General features: G+C 39.3%; 1 protein-coding gene across 1 annotated transcript in view; it reads left to right on the top strand.

The window, feature by feature from the left end:
- Positions 1-2,337: 2,337 nt before the first annotated feature.
- Positions 2,338-22,697, top strand: part of malrd1 (MAM and LDL receptor class A domain containing 1) — an 81,588-nt gene continuing 61,228 nt past the window's right edge. Inside the window, exons 1-9 of the mRNA XM_085362193.1 lie at positions 2,338-2,515; positions 4,114-4,245; positions 4,328-4,416; positions 4,496-4,660; positions 12,298-12,394; positions 16,363-16,494; positions 18,300-18,452; positions 21,020-21,125; positions 21,639-22,006. Coding sequence (XP_085218319.1) covers positions 2,338-2,515; positions 4,114-4,245; positions 4,328-4,416; positions 4,496-4,660; positions 12,298-12,394; positions 16,363-16,494; positions 18,300-18,452; positions 21,020-21,125; positions 21,639-22,006 — 1,420 coding nt within the window. The remainder of the gene's footprint in view (positions 2,516-4,113; positions 4,246-4,327; positions 4,417-4,495; positions 4,661-12,297; positions 12,395-16,362; positions 16,495-18,299; positions 18,453-21,019; positions 21,126-21,638; positions 22,007-22,697) is intronic.

The raw sequence follows: 22,697 nt of genomic DNA, 5'->3' as shown, positions 1-22,697 counted from the left end.
GGTAACTAGAGGCCACTACAAAAGTAGAAGTTTAGGCAGTTTTCTGGTCTGGAGCATGAGCGCATGTGTATTAACAGGGTGCCACCATCTTCCTAGTAGCGGATGTCCCAACAAATTTACCCTAAGGTCAAACTGTGCATGAGAAATTCTCTCAAGAGCTACATGTCAGACTCTACAGGCCTCAGTTATCATGTTAAATGTTAAAATTAATGACAGCACAATTAGAAAAACACTGAGAGCCAAATATGAGGCCGGCCAGCTGTCAGACAGCTAAAGCACTGCAGCAAATCTACGACAGAGTGACTGAAAAACAAAAAAAATCAAGGTGCAGACCCGATCAGTTTTAAACATTCTTATTAAATGATAGCATGCTAACACTGGGAGCATGTGTAATCACGTCATTATGTATTTTTGTCCCAGTATAATTTCCTCCTCCGTTCTTTTTGTGAGGTTAAATTTAATCGAGCAGTATCAGCGTTTTGGTTACACTACTTTTATATCCAGCTGCTCTGAATATTATGTTCCGCATGAAAAAACATAGATATTCTTTAATGACTTCCCACTTTGAGTTACAGAGCAGTGAAGATTTTTTGCGCGGTTCTTTGCTGGCAGATATTAATGAATCTTTCTAGTTGAAATCAGCTAATTGTGGTTATGAATCACCATTAGTGACCACATTGGTACTCTTGTTTCTTCCTACCACATGTTAAAAATCTGGAACCTCAAAATGCTTTCCACTTCTACATCCTGACACTGTTAAAATGATTGACTGCTGTTTGCTATGAGAAACAACAGCCTGCAGGCCTCTGTGTTACATGTGGCACGCCCGCTGCCAACAGGGGTCAATTCAGACGTGATATTTCCCTTGTTCCACTGGTTCCTCATCCCACAATGGGGCCGTCAAGCTCGCCTTTTCTCTCAAGGTTAATTTCATTTGAACCACACCAACTCTTGTACTGGCTTGCTGCTTGCCTGTGTTAAGGTTGCTGTCTTTATTGATTGCTGTGAAATAAAATTATGCCTCACTGTATAGAGGAGCTGAGCCCTGCTGAACACAGTTAATGATCCTCTTATAGCACTTCATACGTTCCCTAGCTCATCTCATCTAACTGATTAGAGATAATGTATCTTATCTTGTGGCATATTTCTTTTGCTGGCTTTTCTGTAAGTCTCATTTGCATTTGATTATTAAAGTTACCTACTATTGACATAATAGTAGGTAACCGGCTCCTTCCCAGCTGAACTTGTAAAAATCAGTTAAACATGAGTGCGATGATCACTATTGGGAGTAAGAGAGCTTTCATGCATACAATGGTAGACATCGTCCTTATTAAAAGAAAATATCCAAATCTCTAAATTGAAAGAAGAAGAGAACAAAGGATTGAGGAATGAAAGTCGGTAGACGCAAGTCAGAATACCTGTTTATGGGAATGGGAAAGTGACAGGTGTAACAGTGAAGATGGAATGAATAGAAATAATACAAGTGGAAGAGTTTAAGCACCTGGGTCGACTATCTGCAGAAATGGGCACTGCAGGGGAGAGGTGAAGAAGCGAGTGCCAGGGGTGATTTGTGACAGGGTGGCAGCAAGAGTGGAAGGGAAGGTCTACATTGTAGACCTTCCCTTCCACTATTCAGACTTGTAGAGTCTGAATAGACTCTACAAGATGCTAGTGAGACCTGATGTATGGTCTGGAGATGGTGGCACTGAGAAAAATACAGGAGGCCGAGCTGGAGGAGGCGGAGCTTAAGAGGGTCAGATTTTCATTTGGGAGTTACCAGGATGGACAAGATTAGAAATGAGCAGTTTGGAGACAAAGTTAGAGAGACAAGTTTGACATGGTGCAGAGGAGGGATAGGGGATATACTGTACAAAGGATGTTATATATGGAGCTACCAGGCAGGAGGAAAAGAGGGAAACCACACAAAAGATGAAGTATTGTCATAATTATGCAAGATGCAGTCACTTACGTACAGAGTAAAGATCATTTCTGAATCTAATTTCAATCCAAATTATTTAAAAAAAAAAATAGAGGCAATAAAATGTGGGCTTAGGAGACTTTGGTTATTTCTGTCCCCTTGTCATGACATGTGTCCATGTTAAACACATGAGCAGGAACAGTGACCTTGTTGAGTAACAGCAATAAAACCCATTTATTACTCTTTACAGCATGAATGCTGAGCACACGTACGGTATCAATCCAGGAGCCGAGTAAGCTGTACACAGTGAGGAAAAGCCGCTCTACACCAGGAATTCTTCCTCGTGTCCTGACAGAAAAATGCTTCATTTAGAGGTGAAAATTAGGTATTTTAGTTGAAGGTTAAACAATAAGCTGCTGATGGCGTCACCGCTTGGCTTGGTGTGGCTGGTGTTAGCCTTCACTTTGGTATTCAAGCCAGTGGCTGCCAACACCTGTTCGAACCAGGCTTTTTCCTGCTCTCACGGATTATGCGTGTCTGAGGACTGTGTGTGTGACTTCACCGACGACTGTGGAGACAGCAGCGATGAAAACAATTGTGAGTAAAATGTGAAAATGGACACACAGTGTAGAAAAATGCGAGAGTAAAAATCTATTTTTATCCACGATCTGGTTTCAGTTCATAGAGTTTGTAAATTTGCTTGTGAATCAAACATTTTCTCTTTATATTAAATGCAGTGGAGAACAACTTATCCTCATCCTTTTTCATCTTTGAGAGCGAACTTATCACACATTTACTTTTCTTTTCTCTCCCTGAGAACTCCTGTCGCTTTAAGCTGCACAAAGTGTGTAACAAAATGCACCGAAACAGAAACAGTTTGTGTGTTTACTGATATTTGTTGAGCAGTTCGAAGCATTGCGTTTGAAATGACCTGAAAATATTACTCCTTTTATGCTCACTCCTCTTCAGTATGGCTAAGCTAGATGCTGAAGTACTGCAACCACAACACATTAACATGTGCACCTTGAATGGTGGATTCACCAATAGGATTGCCTTTTATGTTATTGATCCTTCCATTTAGCTTCACATCAGTTTGATGTCTGTTGTCTGGGAGGTGCACAGTGATGTGAAGTAATCAACAATGCCCCTCAGATGTCTTAAGCCTAAAGTAACAAACCTATTTTAAAGATGTTAGGAGTAGAAAGTACAGTTATTTGGACATTGCACAAAAGACGTAGAGAAGAGGCGGAGTGGGTGGAGACTAGTGTCTGGGGTGATTTGTGATTGAAAGATAGCAGCAAGAGTGGAAGGAAAGGTTAGAGGCAATGAGACCTGATGTGACGTGTGGTTTGGAGGGCTGACAAAAAGACAGGAGGCTCAGCTGAAGATTTTAAGATTCTGATTTAGAGTGAGAGCAGACGAGATTAGATATGAGTACATCAGAGCGACAGATCAGGTCGAGCAGTTTGGAGGCAAGGTTAGAGAAGCAAGGCTGGTTTGAGATGGTGTAGACATGTGCTGATATGTTGACGATGAAGCTGACAGGCAGGAGGAGAAGAGGAAGACCACAGAGAGGATTCACAAATGTAATTAAGGAGGACATGGAGGCAAAGATATTTGTAATAAATATATGAACTTCATTACTTTCCACCTCTATGTGTCATCATGACGTGTCACTCTGAACTATCAGGCTTATATCCAACTGAACAAAATAATGGGACTAAAAGAATAAACAACTGTCTTAAAGTGCATTTTCTAAAATAATATTTTTTCTTCCTTAACCATTAAGAACTATTATCTTTGGTCATTTATTGTTCATTTATTGTGTACTGTAGTTACAAAACTTTTTTTTGATCATTAATCTTACTAGCGCTTTAGGAGTAAGCCTTGTTCTAAAAATCTGTAGCTTTAGGGCTGGTCTCTAAAATCCAGATCAGTAGAATAAAACAAATAGAAGTTTAATCTAATCGAAAGCTTTACTGAGTACATTTTTATGATGGATATAAAATTTTGTCGACAAGGATCTATAAATGGGCGGTGATTGTTGTATGGTTGCTAATCTTGAAAATACGCCACGGCACTTCTGAATTATAAACTGCAGTTTACACTTAAATCTTTAATGACGTGAACTACATCAGAGGCTTAACAACAAAAGAGCAGAAGTGAAATATATGTGTTACCATTTTCTGCTGCAGGTTCAATGTATGAGAGGTGTGACTTTGAGGAGGGTTTCTGTGACCTGATCCAAAGCTCAGAAATGAGGGCTCAGTGGTCCAGAACAACTGAGGTCGCTGGACTCAAACATGACCACACAAACAACAAATCAGGTTGGAGCAGCTGTCATTTCCAAATGATAACAACACCTATTATGAAAGTTTTCCATTAAATTTTCCTCCTCTCTCCCGTCAGCACATTTTCTGTCCCTGTTACCCGTCAGAGGAAACAAAACCACAGCAGACCTGAAAAGTCCAGTCTTCCCACCCAGCCACACCTGCCAGGTAACAGAATCTACAGTAAACCACAGCCTCCACCAATGTGACATCACCGGATCACCTTCTTTTCATTTCTGCTTGTCAGATGAGTTTCTATTATTATTTTGGAACAACTCACGGAGATCTTCAGGTCCTGGTTCAAACTCATCCAGTAGGTCGGAGCACAGCAGTGTGGAAACCCTCAACTCAACTACAGAAGGATACGTGGCTGCGGGAAATCCTTCGCTTTTCCAGGAATGACAGTTTTCAGGTCTGTAACAGTGTAATTACTGTCTAATACTAACAGCGTGTCCCGTATCAGATCATGGTGTCACAAATGGTCTCAGTTATATTAGTATTTAATTTCTAATTCATACATATTAAACCATTCTTTAAAATACCCCCGACTCCAACTTGTTAGCGTTTAATCAAATGTATTATTACCTTAGGCACCAGCAGTGCTACTTCTCTTAGCTTTCTGATACTATACAGTCTTTGTGCAGTATTTGAAAAAGCTCTTTTTTTATTGTAGTTTTAATATTTTAAAGTAAGAGCCCATAGCAAATGTGCTAAATTGTACTGTGGCTTTCGTATTGTAGCTCAGTATCACTGTAGTGCATTAGCTGTGTCTCGTACTCTGCACTGCTCCTGAGTAGAATTTACAAAAGGAAAAAGTCAGAATGCAGCTCATTCGAGCCCACAATAAAAATGAATGTGGAGCAAAACCCGAGAGCAGATTTTGGAGGCACAAGAAAAGAAAAATATATCCATTAGATGCTTGGATCCTTTTCCTGTGAGCTGCACTTTGACTGATGAATGAAAACAGGGTCTATAACATATAATTTATTGTCTTTTTAACTTGACAATCTACCTACTGTCTTTAATTTAAACAATATAATCTTAAAGCTGCTCTTATCATTGTTTCCTTAAATAACATTTAAGAGAATCATCAGATGATTGCATTTTCCCTCAACTTTGTGCATCCCCTTGCTTTGGCTTTGCAGTCAAACATCTTTTGCTTCCTTGATTCACTATCTTTTTTATCTGAGTCATTTTTCAGCCACAGCAGACAGGTGTTTTTAAAAACGACCCCAGCAGCACACAAACAAAATTAGCAACATAAGGGATGGTGCATTTAGCGGTTAAGGAGTCGAACATTTACACCAGAGCTCGGGATGTTCTTGTGGAAAGCACACCTTTTTGATTGTGAGCGCTGATGCCATCAAGTTCCCATTAAGCCCTGCAACTAGACCTAATTTGATAAAGTGAAGTATTCTGCCTGGGAACATATAATAAACTAAAATAATTTGTGTCTAGCAGCCATATTGTGGCCTGGGGCCCCTCCAACAGAGAAAGCCAGATAATTAGCTAATCGCTCAGGACCTGCCCTGGTTGATATTCTACTTATTCTACTTTAGAGGCGCTAACAGCTGACCACATAAATGAGCTCTCAGGCTTAGGCTCTTTCTGGCTTTTGCCGGTGCTGCCTCATCAGGAGCTGGTGGAGAAAACATCTGAACTATATGGAGGTCATCCCAATAAATGGTCAAAAGTCATGCTTGTCATGACGTTGGGCCTACATCATAACCTCTTGATGTTTTACTATAATCTGGTTCAAAGGCTTTCACAGGTTTAGTAGGTGTTATGGTATACAGTGTTAATAATGCAGTGTAGGGTTTATTGTAACTAGCGAAGTCGTCACAGAAGAAGTAAGCTTCACGACAGGAGCTTTTTATATCCACTGCGAGGGTAGTGACCTACTCTTCAGAGGCCATCTGGAGTCCTGTGAAGCCTGCTGTTGTGTCCTTCCAGTATCCTGAGACAATGTCAGTGTGTCACCGTCCCCTCTTCTCTGCCTTCACCATCTGTCACCCAGGAGTGCCCGCTCAGTTTTGTGATGTAGCCGACCAGTAGCAGCGGGAGTAAAGAGAGGCCACCTCTCTGCTAACATTCACTTTCCCCTCCATTAATCCACTTCCTGTTTCCAAGGTAGTTTGGTTAATTGGGTTTTCATTTGCCGTGATTTCAGTTTCAGTCAGTTTGCTTTATGGGCTGCACCTTGAGGTTAGATTTGCTCTTTAATTGTGTAGCGGAAGAACTTTTCATTTGGTCAGCTTGAATCTTGTAAGATCAACAAAAAATATATCACCCATATAAAATTTTTTTCCAGAAGCTGGAGGATGAAAATCTAATCTGCGATATGATCAAGGGTGTTTTGTTGTGCTGCTTCTACTCACAATAACGACATGACTCTGTGGATAAAAATACCCAAGATTTTAAGAAAGCGGGGGCACACTGTCTGGATCAGATAAACACTCCGGCTCAGCTGTGAAATCCTAAATAAACAGTTATGTAAACTCATTGCTGAAGATTATATTACCCTTGTGACCTCAATTTTCACTTGTGGAGGTAAAAGAAAAACCATCTGAGATGTGTGACTGATGGAAATTCTACTTTTCTGAGCAGTCTTGATGACGCAATCTACTGTTTGCTGAGATCAGTCATAAATGACAGGCTGTAAAACTGCACCGGTGCAGATAAACGCTGCTCTGTGGACTTTGATCAGCGTGTCTATGATATTATTCTGATAGCACTCTGACTAAGGCTTCATTTACACTGCAAATCTGTGAGCTTGATTCTGATCATTTGATCAGATCTAATTTATTTGTAATAGTTGTAGTTTTGATATATATTTTTACTTTATTAGATTTCAGTGTGAACCAGTTAAGGTCCTAAATTGACCAAAACAACAACACATTACTGTTTTAATGTGTTGTAATGTTCAGTAGGGTGCACAGAGCATTTCTTCCTATTCATCTAGGAAAAGGGATAATAGATGTAGTTATTTAGTCAAATATATGTAAACAGACATGGATTTACAATATATATGGCAAAAACAGACTTTTTTGCAATACTAATGAGCTGAAAAGTCGATATTTAGCATGACCACCTTTATTTTACAGTACAGCGTGAACTCTTAGGCAGCTTTCTTGTAATTTCTTTAAGTCTTCAGGAATAGTTCTCCAGGTTTCTTGAAGGACATTTAAAGCTGTTCTTTGAATGTTTCTGCCTTTTGTTCTGTTCTCTGTCAAGATGATTCCACACTGCTTTAATAATATTGTGGTCCGAGCTCTGGGGAGGCCTATCCATGACTGATACTGCTCCTCTGTGCTTTTTTCTATCCAAATATGCATCAGCAGGAGTGTTCTGGGTCATCGTCAGGCTGAAAAATGAACCTGTTGTCAATCAGACTCTTTCCAGATGAATTGTTAACAATTCCATCAAACTGGACATGATCCCGACACCAATGGCTGAAATGCAGCGCCAAACCATGACCGAGCCTCCACTGTGTCTAAAAGGCTGTGGACACTCACTGTTGTATCTCTTTCCTGACCTCCTCTGTACACATTGACAACAATCTGAGCCAAAATTCTGGATTCATTATTTCATGCTGTTCACTTTTATATCAAGCCTTGTGTAATTTGGCTGACATTAGCCTTTTTTCCCTGTCTCACATCCTTAAGAAGGGCTTCTTCAAAGGCTCCCGTCAACTGAGACCATTTCTGACGAGGCTTCAGTGAACAGTAGACGGATTTATTAAAGGGACAGGTGTCTCTTTCAGGTCATGTGTCAGGTCTTTGCTAGATTTCTTTTTTCTTCTTCCTTTTTTTCCTTCATCTATCCACCTATTTTTGTTGTTGCTTCTTTTTTGTATTTTATTCCCATACTTGTTACAACCTGTTGTAATAAATTTAGAAACAAGTATTTAAACAGAAATCAGGAATAATCAGTGAGAACAAATATGAAAACTGAATGGGTATATGAATATTAACAGTAATAACGATTACGATTTTTAAGACATTAATAATATTAGGCTTGCTCAAATTCTAAATAATTTAATAGGAACTGAATGGATCCTGACATTTTTAAGAAAGACAGGCACTACAAAACCCACAAACGTTAGGATCAGCTAATATAACAGCATTCTGCAAAAACAAGGTTTAATAAAGCTTCACGGTCCAACATGCTCATGTAGGCTCTGTTTGTGTAGCAGAGCTGCAGCAGCCTGTTCTGTTGATAAGAAGCCCATAAAGTGTTATTTATAAGTTAATATTCAGTAGAAGCCAATACATTTGTGAGAGGATTAGAAAGAGGGTGAGGACTAAAAGAGCTAACGGTTGAATTAGGCTTTTTGAAGCACAAATGTTCTGTATGTATGTCGATACAGAGCTGGAATTATGAGTGGTGGGACTGTGACAATAACTATTTAATTGAAAAAGACTTTATCCCAAATATTAGAATGCTAAGGGACATTTTTATATCTGTCGATGACTCTAATGCAGCGGTCTCCAACCTTTTTTGCGCCACGGACCGGTTTATGCCCGACAATATTTTCACGGACCGGCCTTTAAGGTGTCGCAGATAAATACAACAAAATAAAACTAGTACCGGTACCGAAAAAAAGAAGATTTATTCATAACACATGTGAAAAGACCCAGGAAAACCGAGTTAACGATAAAAACAATAACAAAATAACGCTGAAAACCCTGAAAACCATACATTTCACACCTGAGCCTCAACTCGCGCGGCCCGGTACCAAACGACTCACGGACCGGTGCCGGTCCGAGGCCCGGGGGTTGGGGACCGCTGCTCTAAACCACAGGTGTCAAACTCCAGGCCTCGAGGGCCGGTGTCCTGCAGGTTTTAGATGTGTCCTTGATCCAACACAGCTGATTTAAATGGCTAAATGACCTCCTCAACATGTCTTGAAGTTCTCCAGAAGCCTGGTAATGAGCTAATCATTTGATTTAGGTGTGTTGACCCAGGGCGAGATCTAAAGCCTGCAGTGCACCGGCCCTCGAGGCCTGGAGTTCAACACCCCTGCTCTAAACAAAGCTCTTTTCACATTGAATAAATAAATAAGAACTGTATCTGGTTATCTGTCATTTAAGAAATAAAATAAAATACAAATGAAGTCACATATGATATAAAATCACTGCCCATTTCATTAGGTACACTATGAATGTCGATCTGTGGGATCAGCACTCTTGTACAGGATGTCTGGAGCAGCTCTCTGTTTAAAAAGTCCTAATCTCTGATACTACACGTCTTCCCCAGCAGGCAGTGCAGAGCTTAGATGGAGCCAATGACTCAGGAGACTCAATGCATTCAAGCTGCCTCTCTCCTCCATGTGTCTACCCCACATATCTCCATGGTCCCCTTGTCCCTGAGTAGCCTAGGGAGTCAAAATAAATTCTATGGCCACACCTGTTAATGGCAGCTCCCCTCTAGATCAGCGCAGTGACTTGGAAAACTAAACTCCAGGAGTCTGTTGCATGAGGCTGGAGTGAGCTGTAATATATGCATTATACTAATGCAGATTAATACCCAGGTTTTTACCTTTACTGTTTCACAAAGGGTTAAAAAGCAAGGAGCAAAGCAAAATCAGAATTAAAAAAAGAATAAAATCACTTGAATTATACTTGTTTAATTAACCTATTCTGAGCTAATGCTGACTTTGTTCTCATCTTTGATAAACGAGTTGAAAAGAGAATGACTACACCTCGACCACGATGCACGCATCTCTGATCCGTGTTGATACTAATAGTCCAACAGGACAGCAGCAGCCCTTGGAAATTCAATCCCCCAGGAATACAGTGGAAATCCAAACTCTCTTGAATGTGTAATCTAACATAGTAAAACTGAGCAGAGAAAAAAACAAAAAATACAAAACTAATTTGCACGTTCACAGTTTGGGCAGCAGTTCATAGCTCTACAGTCTCTGCTGGAATTTCTTAGATCCAATCTTCTGAACTGCTCATCTCACAGAAGAACCATTTATTTCTGCACAACACTTTAGTACCTGGTCATCCTTTCTCCCCCTTCTCCTTCTAGTCATTACATCTTCTGAGATTACATCTGACCCCACACATGAAGACATCCAGTTACCTTTGTTTAGCGTCTAATCACACGATGTCCAGCCACACTATATCGTCCTCTTATTATTTGACTTTTCCACATATATGATTTAAAGTTTTAAAAAACTTTAACGTCACTTCATTACATTTTCTTTTTTTCTATGTTATTCTTAACATAAATTTATAATTACCCTGTTTTTACATCCATTTTAATATAATCTCTTGTAAATTCTAATACAGAGGAGTACTTTTTCCTCACTTTTTCTCCTCAAAGCTCTGTTTGCCATTCACAATTTACACACACACACACACACACACACACACACACACACACACACACACACACACACACACACACACACACACACACATACACATCACACCTTCCAAGGCCAGTCTCAGTGAGAGGCCTGCTATTATTATATTACTATTATTTGTTATATCGATTAAACTTAAACCTGATTATAATCTGATCAGTATCAAGCAGTTAAGCTTCATTAACTGTCAGAAAAATCTTATGAGTTATAGTTCGGTGTTCAACAATTATGACACTTAATATCATTTCTCTTATTCACAATCATGTATAATGATGGGTTAGTGACACATTTCTTATCTTTCACATGCCTGCAAACACACAGAGACACAAATCTAAACTGGATCATGTCTATTTGTCTATGCAAACAAAATCCAAACACTACAATAATTTTCATTACTCGAACTGCATTTTTCATACAGCATATTGATTAGATTTCTTTCGTGACTTTCATAACCAAGAATAAAGATGATTTACAATTAGCAAAAGCACATGTAGATAAACTCTTTTATAGCACTCTGTGTCATTTTTGACATAAAGTCTGGATGTTAAGACCTTTTACCCTCTCTCAGATGTAACTCATTGTCATGCCTGAACCACTGATACAACATAGGATGGATTAGTTCGTGCTGTTTACACCAAATTCTGACCCTACCATCTGTTGAACTTTAGCATGTCATCTTGATCAAGTCTACCTGCATAAATTAATTGGGCTGCTGCCATGTGATTGGCTGTTAAAGAGTAATTATAGGACAGGTGTACCTAAAGAAGTGGTTGGTAAATGTATGAATCACAGATTTGGCCCATGTTTGCCGAAGAAAATCTAACTGGTTGGTTTGTTTATGGCTGCGCTTCTCAATAACAGACCCCTCTGGATTTGAATCAGCTTTATTTGTATTGCTTCAAAATCTCAGGTCACTTTAGATCAGCGGTCCCCAACCCCCGGGCCTCGGACCGGTATCGGTCCGTGAGTCATTTGGTACCGGGCCGCGAGAGTTGAGGCTCGGGTGTGAAATGTATGGTTTTCAGGGTTTTTATCGGTTTTCAGCGTTATTTTGTTATCGTTTTGATCGTTAACTCGGTTTTCCTTGGTCTTTTCACGTGTGTTATGAATAAATCTTCTTTTTTTCGGTACCGGTACTACTTTTATTTTGCTGTATTTATCCGCAACACCTTAAAGGCCGGTCCGTGAAAATATTGTCGGGCATAAACTGGTCCGTGGCGCAAAATAGGTTGGGGACCGCTGCTTTAGATCACATCTAACTGAACTGCAGAGGTTACATCACATCAGCCTTAAACTGCACATTTATGCTGCCAGCAAGTAAATGTGAGAAAGTTAACACACCAAAATAAGAAGATTAAGCTCATATAAGTTATATTATGAACAACTTATAACAATCTTATTTGTGCCTCATTTCTTTCTTGGTGATTTTGTTCTTCTCTGGTTTTCATTGTCCTTTCTTCCCACTAGTTTCCCACTAACATGTGAATAAGCTCACAGCTTTAGCTTGGAGCAAGAGCTATAGGCTTACACATGTCTAAGCACAGTAAACACCACATTCACAGATGCTCTACACATACTATATGCATGCATGACCACCAAAGCAAACCAATGGTGTAAATTAAAAGTGGTGGCTGAGTACTCTTTTATCAATTCTTTCTTTCTTTATCTACCAGGTGGTGATTCGAGGAGAACTTTCAGCTGACAGCGAGGCCTCTGAGGTCCTGGCCATCGATGACTTATCCTTCAGCCCCGGCTGCGGGGCTGTGTCTGGTACTGGTACCATTAATAACATCGCACCACACAGACAGCACAAGTTCACACCCTGACATTTTGAAATATCGCCGCACATAAACAGACCCCCACAAACTTGTTTTGAATACCGATACCAGGGAGGTAGGGTGCTAAAACACCTGGGATGGCATTCATAACAGAATAACTGCATCGTTAAAATAGTGCTTAGTGCATGTTTTGCTCTGAATATGGAGCGTTTTTTGTGTGTGTTGGCTTATTTGTGTCGGCTGTAACGTGCCGCCTGCAGCTCCGTGATGAATTTGATGCGGTTCAATATCTTGACCGGGAGCGTTCAATAAAGCACTGTCCAGTTGGCATTTTGGACATAATCTGAACATGTTGCTTTCACATTATTTTATACAGTTGCGAGCCCAAAGCATAGCATCACCACAGCCTGTTCATGTTCTCTCATCATGAAATAAACAGCAGTTGAACTTTTTTATTGACTACAACCTTGAGCTTATTTTCACCACAAACTGAATAACAACAGGTCCTTATGATGGGACTTTGGTGTAGAAGGATGCAGAGCAGGGCAGCTCGGCTCGTTTGTGATGAATGTGAATAACCTTTAAAAAATTAACTCATAGAGGTTGTAGCAAAATTGTATGTTAAGGAAGAGAGCCTTCCTAACTAGGCTTCATTTCTGTGACTAAAACTTTCAAAAATGTACATTTTTCATGTAAACATTAAATCTAGTTGCAATCTGTATGTGGAGAGTTGCTCTTGGCATTTTCAGCTCATTGTTTTTGGTCAATCCCAGTAGACTTATTTATTACCTACCCGGCACCAGAGCGGCAGCTAATGAGACATTATTTTCTTCAGGAGATGGTGAAGATCTAAACTGTGCACAGGGGAGGAGTGAATGCTGGTGCTGTATAAACAGGCAACTGTTTTCAACATGCTTTCTATATAATATTAAAGTTGTCAGTTTTTTGTTTACAGCCTTTTATCTTTCTTTCTTTTTTTGCTGCTCCCAAATGGGGAAAAAGTGGCAAAGAGTATTTAATAAATGCAAAAGATCTTGTCACTGCGTATTCTTAAGAGTGTGGTGAAGCATCACCAAGCCTAGTTTGGCATGTCTAAGTAGACGAGACAGTTCAGTGTCACCTTGGCTCATGGTCCCTTTGCTTCCATCTGTCTTCTGCACTCACAGTGGATTTATTAAAAGCTCCAGACTTCAAAAGAGGACTGTTAGTGTCCCTTTAATCACATAAAAACCAATAAACCAAATGCTAAATAGTGCATAACAGACAGCTCATTAGTCAAATTTTAAACTCAAATCAACTTAATACTTTTTTCTTTTACAGTCAAAACTCTGCTAACACTACCTGAGCTGCACATATACGATTTAAGACACTGTTTTGAAAAGTGTCCGACATCTAATCATGCCAACCACAAGGATTTTTATACATCCTTTATTATTCATCCTGTCTCATCTATGGCCGATTTATTTGTTAGACTCAGTACTGGCGGCTTCACATGATCAAAATATAACCAGTATATCTGAGCTGTGATCGAGTGGATGTGGCTTTGGAACTAAGTTGCTGTAACTGTTTACCACGTTGTGTTGCAATCATTATTTTTCATTTATGTTCTGCACAGGAGTTCATTTTATAGTTCTCAAACTGAGTGCACAAGTTTGCAGACAGAAAACTATTTTCAGGCAAACCTTTTTAAATGATATAATATTCAGTTATGCTTGTGGTATGTGATGTACAGAGTTAACGTCATGACTTGGACCTCTGGTTAAGTTCAGGCAACAAAGCCGCTTGGTGAAGCTTTGCAGTTATACATTAAATGTTAAAAGACCAGTTTTGAAAACACCAGTTTTGGTTAACCCTTTAATGCCTAGCCTATCATATTTGACACATTTGATACAAAAAAGAAGCCCAGTACAGCAAATATGATACAACTTACAACTCATATATGCAAATTATTATTTAATTAACTAAAAAAAAAAAAAACAGTTGGAGGGTTTAATAAATTCTTCAGTTTCAAAAGTTTGAATTAATTTCTTACAATTATTTCATGGTTCACATTTTAAAGGGTTGAGCTTTGCTCTAGTTTTGAGTTAAATATTAGTAGACCGATCTTTTCTTTAAAAAAAAATAGTGCTCAAATATCCTCATAATTTTTGTGCAACTTTAAACAATATTTTTATAATTATCCCATTTATTTGAGAGAAAAGTATCCACATAGGTTTTATTTGCTATGAAGCCTCCATCCATCCATCTATCCATCCATCACAAGGGCAGCAGCCTAAGCAGAGAAGCCCAGACCTCCCACTCATCCAGGGGAACACTGTGGTGTCTCCAGGCTACCCGCGAGATGTATCTTGGGTCTATCCCAGGGCCTCTTCCCAGTATGACATGCTTGGATCACCTCATTCGGCTCCTTTTAAGTGTAGGAGTATCAGCTCTACTCTGAGTCACTCCTGAATTACTGAGCTCCTCATCCTATCTCTAAGCGAGACAGTCTCATTCTTCTTATTGCAAATTAGTTGAACATTAAAGCAATCTGTAAGCAGCTGTTATGTGCCATTTAGAGTGTGGACACACACTGGACTGGCAGGCATAATAACAGAAGAAACTGCTGCTGAGTGATTTTCCAAATTGAATTCAACAAAAAGACAATCCAAAAGAAAAAAATTACACCAGCAGGAAACGCAAGCTCTGGAAACAGCAGGGAGTGATAAACAGAAAGACAGCACACATACTCACCACCCCCAGTTCTCATTTCCAGAAATGCCTATCCTTGATTCCTCTCCTCGCGTCTTACTCCATCTCACAAAGATACGAGCAGATGAGGCGAGGGAGAGACACGAGGAAAGAGAAAGACAGTGGGCATTTAACAAAATGAGACATCCTCGCCTGTGAGCCTCGTTTTAAAGCGATGCCAATTAAATTTGATGCAACTGCATCAAATATTCCTGCATTTCATGATTTCTGATGCAACAGTGCTCGCGACATGATTTATATTTAGGATCGCAACGCGGCTTAATGTGAAGTGATACCATACGCTTTTTAAAGTTACAAACAGAAGCAATGCAGACCAGAAAGTTGGAACATCTTAAAGTAAAATCACTTCAGCAAATGAGTCACCTGTGCATCCTCATTTATTTACAGCAAGCCTCATTTTTCCTCTGTCCTCCTTCAGTGACCACTGAGACAGATTTTCAGGACACAGGCAGGAGGACAAAGGACAAAGGAGACAAGGACACATAAGCAGTGAAATGAGAAAAGTCGCAGAACTCTGGAAACAGCGAGTAGTGACAAACTGATGCAGACAGTGGGAGAGATAAGACTGACAGGGCTGACTGGACACAGGTGAAAACAAATTAGGGTGGGGCAACAAATCAGAAAAGTGGGAATCAAGACAAGCACGGGAAGCAAAAACAAGTGGGACATGCAACGTATATGAAATACTTTTAAAATGCAGCCAAGAGAAAACATGAACTAAAATTCGTAACAAAACCTGACAGCTTTACCTCTTAATGCTGTATTAATCCAAATCCTTCTCAGTTTTAATCCTTTCGGCTGAGTTTATTCCTTATTTCTTTTCAAAGAGAGATACTAAAAACTCAATACAGCAGCAAAGCAGCCTTTAAAAGACTTCATTTCAGTAGCCAGCCAGAAGCCATTTACAAATTAGGCAATTTTTCAAATGTTTCCAATACTCCTAATAAGAGGAATGAAGCTGAGTTCATTTGAGTGATAAGGTCTGAGATGATATTGATTAAAATATCCAAACTACTCAACAGTTGTATCCAGTCTTCCATAACATAGCTAATGCACTCTATCTCTACACAGTTAAGTTCATCTTTATTAATAACTGTGGTAGCAACTGTAACTCTTTATTAGCTCCTGACTATCAAAGAGCGTCTTGCCTGTGAATACTGCTTTCTCATCCAAATGTACTAATGTCGTGTTTTACTGGTCCTCTTATAGGGAGGAGGGTGTCCTCTCCTCCTGCCTGCCCTCCCTTGTGGTTCGTGTGCGATGATGGGGAGTGTATCGAGGAGAGCAAAGTGTGTGACTTCACCCCGCATTGTTCCTCTGGAGAGGATGAGGCCAGCTGCCGTAAGGATCTTATTTCTGAGTTCACACGTGAAAACAAACCAAATTGCACTGGTATGCTCGACTGAGCGACAGGCAGCATGAATTCCTGTTCATCCACTTTGAACCATTTTATTACCTTAGTTAAATATGATTTATATTTTTTTAATTATCTGATACCACATTCACATTTTAAGCTTCATATTTGTGGCGAATGAGTTTGTTTTTGTTTTTGCATGATACATTTCTTATTAAGTGAAAAAAAACCACAAAAATTATAAATATTTTAGTTCAAATCACATTTACAGTACCAAATGTTTTTAGGCACTCATTTCTTTATATTTTGCTTCCAAGAAACCAGACTTTCTCTTGAGCAACAGCTCTTCAGGCTTTCTGAAGGTCTCAGAGTTTTTCTCACTCTTATTCGTTTGTAGTCAAGTTCTTATACTTGAACATTTTCTGGGGAGTTTTAAAAAAACTTGTTAAGCCACTTAACACAGACCTATGAATTATTCAGTTTTTCAATTTTTCATTACCAAAGGCACCTAACTCATAGGAGGAACTAGCATTGTGTCTGCACATAACAGACTACTTAGCAAAGAACCAATTTTAAACTGCTTCTTTGGTCACTTTGCTATTAGCAGTCTGTTGCAAAAACAGATCATTTGTTCCCGTAAAAAAAATTCCAAAGATAACACAGTTTGAAAAGGATAAAAAAAATAAATAAAAAAGGATTTTTGCAACTTTTGGTGTTTCCCAACAAAATATTAGCTGAAAAATCTGTGCAGCGTCTCCTAAAAAATTTGAGAAAACTGGACAAGTGAAGGACAAAAGAAGAAGTCGATCCAGCAACAATCCAGAAATAGTTTTAGTGGAAAGTTGGCTGTGAAGAAGCAACTCTTAAGGTAGCAAAATAAGGAAAATAAATTTTTTTCAGTTCAAATCATCACAGTGAGTGTCAACAACAGGGTGGATTTATGAAAGAAGAAAACTACCCTCAGATTTGGATGCAACATGCAGTAGCACACGGGAAGCATTTGATCGACAGCGGCTGAAATTTTCATCGTAACAATGATCCCTGATCCACTGGCAATGCAGTCAAAGCATACCTGGACAGAAAACACACAATAGCACACCATTAATCATGGATTGGCCTCTCCAGACCGCAACATTATTAAAGCAGTGTGAGATCATCTTGACAGAGAAGAGAATAAAAAAGCAGCTGTGTGTTTGCACATTTCACCACCAACAGCCAACAGCAGACCTACAGTAGAAACTGGATGCCAGAGTCAATACAAGAAAACAGACGGAGAAAACAGATTGGAAATGGTTCATAAGAAATACAAAGAGAACCTGGCAACTGAGTGGTGAAACAGCAGGGATATATGGGAAGACTTATTGGTGGCAGGTGGTTCACAAAACAGGTGGAGGGAAAGAAAAAGGAGGAGAAGTAAAACTGAAATTCATCAGAACGTCTCGTTTTAAATTGTGGCCTCCAGTTTTCCTATTGTAAGTTTAATCTTTGGGAAATCATCCTGTTTAATGTAGAAGCTTTTTTTTCAAAAGTTAAATCCATTCAAATGATTAATCTACGTATTAAAAATCTTACTCTGCAGTAAAACTTGGGATTAAGTTTGTATTATTGACCTTTTACTCATAATTTGACAAAGCATGCTCATTTCAAGGCCCAGTAGAATCACTTGAACCCTACAGTCTGATAAATCTTCTGGGAAACATCATGGGATGTGGCTGAAAATCATCTGTTAATGTTAATTTCACATCCAAGCCTCACCTTTATGTAACTTTGTCCTTTATGTCAATATATTTAGCCTCTGAGTGTGACTTTAAGAGTGATTCTTGTGGCTGGTACGAGCTTACCCTCGGCGATGGCTTTGACTGGGTCAGGGGCTCATCGATGGAGGTACCTCCAGACTACTATGGTCGCCCACCACCACTGGACCACTCCACGAACAGCACTGAAGGTAAGGGAAACAAACACACCACAAACCTGCTGTAGCAATGCCACCATGTGAGATAACGTGATTTCACTGGATTCTAGCCAGAAAAAAAGATAATATTATCCACTGATTAAATTGAGGTTTTGTGGAAGAAGATTCCCGCACTGTCTTTTGTGAGATAAGCACTTCATGGAGAAACGCTTTCTCAGCCGTCTGAATAATAGAAAGGAAATCGACATATCGTTAGCTTCATAGCATAAGTGCCTAAGTCATTTGACTAAGTCAATGACTTAGGCACTTATGCTATGAAGCTAACGATATGCTTGTACCCATTATGCATATTAACATTATTTACAGAAATATACAAGACTCTGCAGAGGTCTATTCGAAGTTTATGTGGCACAACATGCAACTGTATTTTTATGCCTCGTCGCATCTTCTTCCCTGAGGAGAATTAAGTCTATAGGGATGGATTTTAAAAGCAGTCTTCTTGAAGTCGGACTCCACGCAGGCACCATCTGTTGTTGTTCTCACGTAGGCTGTGTGAAGATGCTGTGAAAAAACTGCTCTGTAAGGTGGCTGTGCAGACTCTAAACTGAAGCTTTGTGAAATAATGACACACATCCTGGTGGGAGCATCTGTTTGAGGATGTAGATGACTGTGACCGCTCAAAGACTTATCTCGGGTGTGACAATGCGCAGGTATGTGGTGTGTTCAAAGAGTGATTATTTGGCAGTGGGACACCTTATATGAGCCAAGAAAACATTTCAACTTCATCACACCACCGCCTCAAACTGTACAGCATTAGACAGCATGGTTTCACCAGCCTATTCAAGCTGTTTGTGCCTTTCTAGACTTTTTAAACATGAGAACCACCAACACTGCATCTCTTATTCCAGTCTTCTATACTCTAAATATTTGTAATGTATTAGTAAGAAAGGAATCTGATTTATATTAGACTATGCAAAAGATGGACACCATTACATCAGCTATTAGTTATGAAAGTCCTGTTTATCAAGTCTCAAAGTGAGTCTTTTGGCCTTTATGTTTATGTTTTTCATGGTTTTATTGGTTTCTTCCATATTTTGAAACCTAGTGCCCTCACATTTTGCTGTTTCTCATGGGAAATCACCATAATTTGCATTACTTCAAACTTTAATATGAATAACTAATTCATGCATCCATCCATCCATACAATTTCAGCCCATCTGTATCCACAACCTGGCAAGCCATACCTAATAATCCAGTTAAAGGTGTGTGTTTGAAACCAATGCTATGAAGTGCTTTTTTCATATTTTAATTTACTTAGAGAAGCATGGTAAATAACTTTTCTGTTATAATTTGTCATTAAAAATTGGAAACTTTTAGCTGCTCCCTCATTTCCCAGTGGATCACCACAGCAGATGGATCCATGTTTGATTTGGCACAGATTTTACACCAGAAGTCTTTCCTGACACAACACTCCCATTAATCACACCAGGCATCACAGAAGCTTGTGATCTCTTCTCTTAAATAGGTAAAGAAAGATTTGTTGAGGGAATTTTACAGAAGTTTGTAGAAATGTTTAATCGATTTCATGAAGGAAAAACTATCCTTTTGTAAGATACTAATCCCAAGTTGAACGAGTGAGTGTGAGTGTGAGAGTAGAAAGAATTTGCTTGTATGAATTGAATAGTTGTGAATGTTTGAATGAGGTAAGTTGTATAAAGTGCTTTGAGTGCTCAGATAGAGTAGAAAGCTCTATATAAGAACCATTCCATTTACCAAACTAATCATCACAACACTTCGCAAAATGACGAGGACATTATCTGTTCAAATACTCAAAGGTCAGCTTCACTGTTCTGCAGCAGTTATTTTTAATCACCAAGGAGAGACTGTGACCATATTTCACAGTTAGTCTGGTCCAGAGTAAGTGACACTAATCTTTGACGTCCCACTTATTAAATATCTTCAAGCTCTTAATTACAGCAAAGATTGTTTTAAGTTGTTGGCTGAAGCATATAAAACAGCACTGCTGTATTATTATAGCCACTATGTGGTTTTTTTGTTGCATCTCTGGTAAGAAAGAAAAGATAGAACCTGAACTAGAATCAAGTTAAAGAACTTTTCTATTCTGTGCCTACTTGCAGTTATCTTCCAGCTGAAAACTTCTTTTTTCTCAGCTTTGTTTTTTAAGCTGTATTATTATTATTATTATTATTATTTTTGTGCTGTTTGCAGAACGGCATGATTTTATGATTTGTGTGAATGCTGCTGCACTGACCGTTTCTATATTTGGCTCCTGGCTGTTGGCCAGCAAGCCAACCTGTGTGATCCACAACATCCTGCTCTGTGCTGAAATTTAAAAGAAGAAGATATATAATCTCTTTTACACTAGACATTGTATTTCACAGACATCCCAAAGGAAACACAGATAAAATAGACCCGTAAGGGAGCAAAAACAACAACAACAACGTGGGAAGATGTTTAACTAAAAGAACTTCCATAAGAGTTTCTGGTCAGTGACTCACTGACTGTCTGGTGAAGCAAGTTGTTTACAGAACTTTTTAAAAAAGTAGATGCTGAATAGTAATTGTCATTTCTCATTGCAGGTCACTTCATGTTTATATTCAAGAACAGCAGCAGTCTGTTTCCAAACGCTGCTCTCCGAGGACCGCGGTTCCAGCAATCGGCTGCTGCCTGCACCATGACCTTCTGGTTAGAGTCACACTACTTTAAAGCCAGCACATCACAACCAGTCTTCATTTCTTTGTCAAGCCCACAAAGTAGTTTGACAAGATTCATTGCTATGAAAACACGCTTTTCCACTTGCTGTCCTCTCTGCTTTCTACTACTTGTTTGATCTCGTTCTTACCTCCACTCATCATTTTACCTGTCTCAGTTTTGCACTCTAAGCATATCTCATCTTTCACAATCACACACAATAAGAAGTATCTGAATCTGTCCTGTTCTGACAGTTTTATGGCCCCTGAAGGTTTATGTCTAATAACAGATTATAGTTTTCCCCTGGGTGATTGGAGAAGTTCTCCAGGCAGAAAGCAGGAGCTTTATAAATGGTCATTTTTTTCCTTCAGTGTCCTCAGGTATTATGTCCATTGAGTATTTTCACTACAGTATGTGGATGAAGGCAAAGGTTTCAGGTATAGCATGAGGGAATGCATCCATTCAAAATTAACATTTTGTCTTCCATCACTGTCTTATTCCCCTCAGGCATTATAATTCAGGCATATCTGTGGGAGCTGCTGACATGTCACTTCGAATCGAAGGAGTTGAAAACCACACTGTCATATGGAGAACATTGTACGACCAAGGACCCCACTGGAACCAGGTCACCGTACAGCTGGGACGCATCACCCAGCCTTTCCAGATCTCCCTGGCTAAAATCAGCCTCGGCGTGTTCGATGGAGTCGCCGCTCTAGACGATATCGCTTTCAAGAACTGCTCTCTGCCTCCGGCGGTGGATGAGTGCCCACCCCACACACATTTCCACTGCGTGCACACCAAGGCATGTGTGGAGCATCTGCAGCTCTGTGACCTTGTGGACGACTGTGGGGATGGATCAGATGAGGCAGGATGTTGTGAGTGTCTTTGATGTTTGTTCTGGATCAAAAGTAAAAGTACTCATCATAGTGTTGCATCAGTGTCTACAGGGCATTCCCCTGTCTTAGCTTGTTGAGATGAAGCTACTTCATTTAATTTCACTTGCAACAGACTTGGTTTATAAATGCAGAAATAATAAACAAGTTTAATCTGAGGCATTCAGCTCATAAAAATATCTGTTTCTCCTTCCAAGAGGACTATATTCTTTGGTGGAGGAATTGTTTAGATATTTTACATAAAGCTGCTCATCTCTAATTTCACACATTAAAATCTGTTTGCAGGTCCTGGGTAGCGTTACTGCAGATATGAAAAAAGTTTTTAAAAGTTGCATAAAGCATTTTGAAGCTCCTTACTTCTGCTTAACGCTACATTAGCTGCTGCTGCTGTGTTAAAGCAGTAGATCTGAAATGGCACTATCTGTGGCGAAGTTAAATTATGGGTAAAACGTAGTCATACATTCTCAAGTTCTGCTTGTAGACTGTATATGAAAATATTTATTATTTTCATGTGTGGCCAGTAGACTCTGCTGCACTGATTCTGGCACTTTTTTGTGTGTTTATCAATGTTTATCAATGTCAGTCTGGAAAATTCAAGTTTTCTTAACGGTAGATAAATACAATTAAATGGACAAAGACAAGATGTTGATTGCTTTTTATTGCTTTTTATTGT

This window comes from Diplotaxodon limnothrissa, linkage group LG9 (genome assembly GCF_057381915.1).
Source record: "Diplotaxodon limnothrissa isolate DT_005_m linkage group LG9, D_limnothrissa_male_GT1.1, whole genome shotgun sequence".
In the NCBI taxonomy this organism is placed as follows: domain Eukaryota; kingdom Metazoa; phylum Chordata; class Actinopteri; order Cichliformes; family Cichlidae; genus Diplotaxodon; species Diplotaxodon limnothrissa.
Note: the sequence above shows the minus strand (reverse complement) of the source record. Positions and strands in the feature narration are given on the sequence as shown.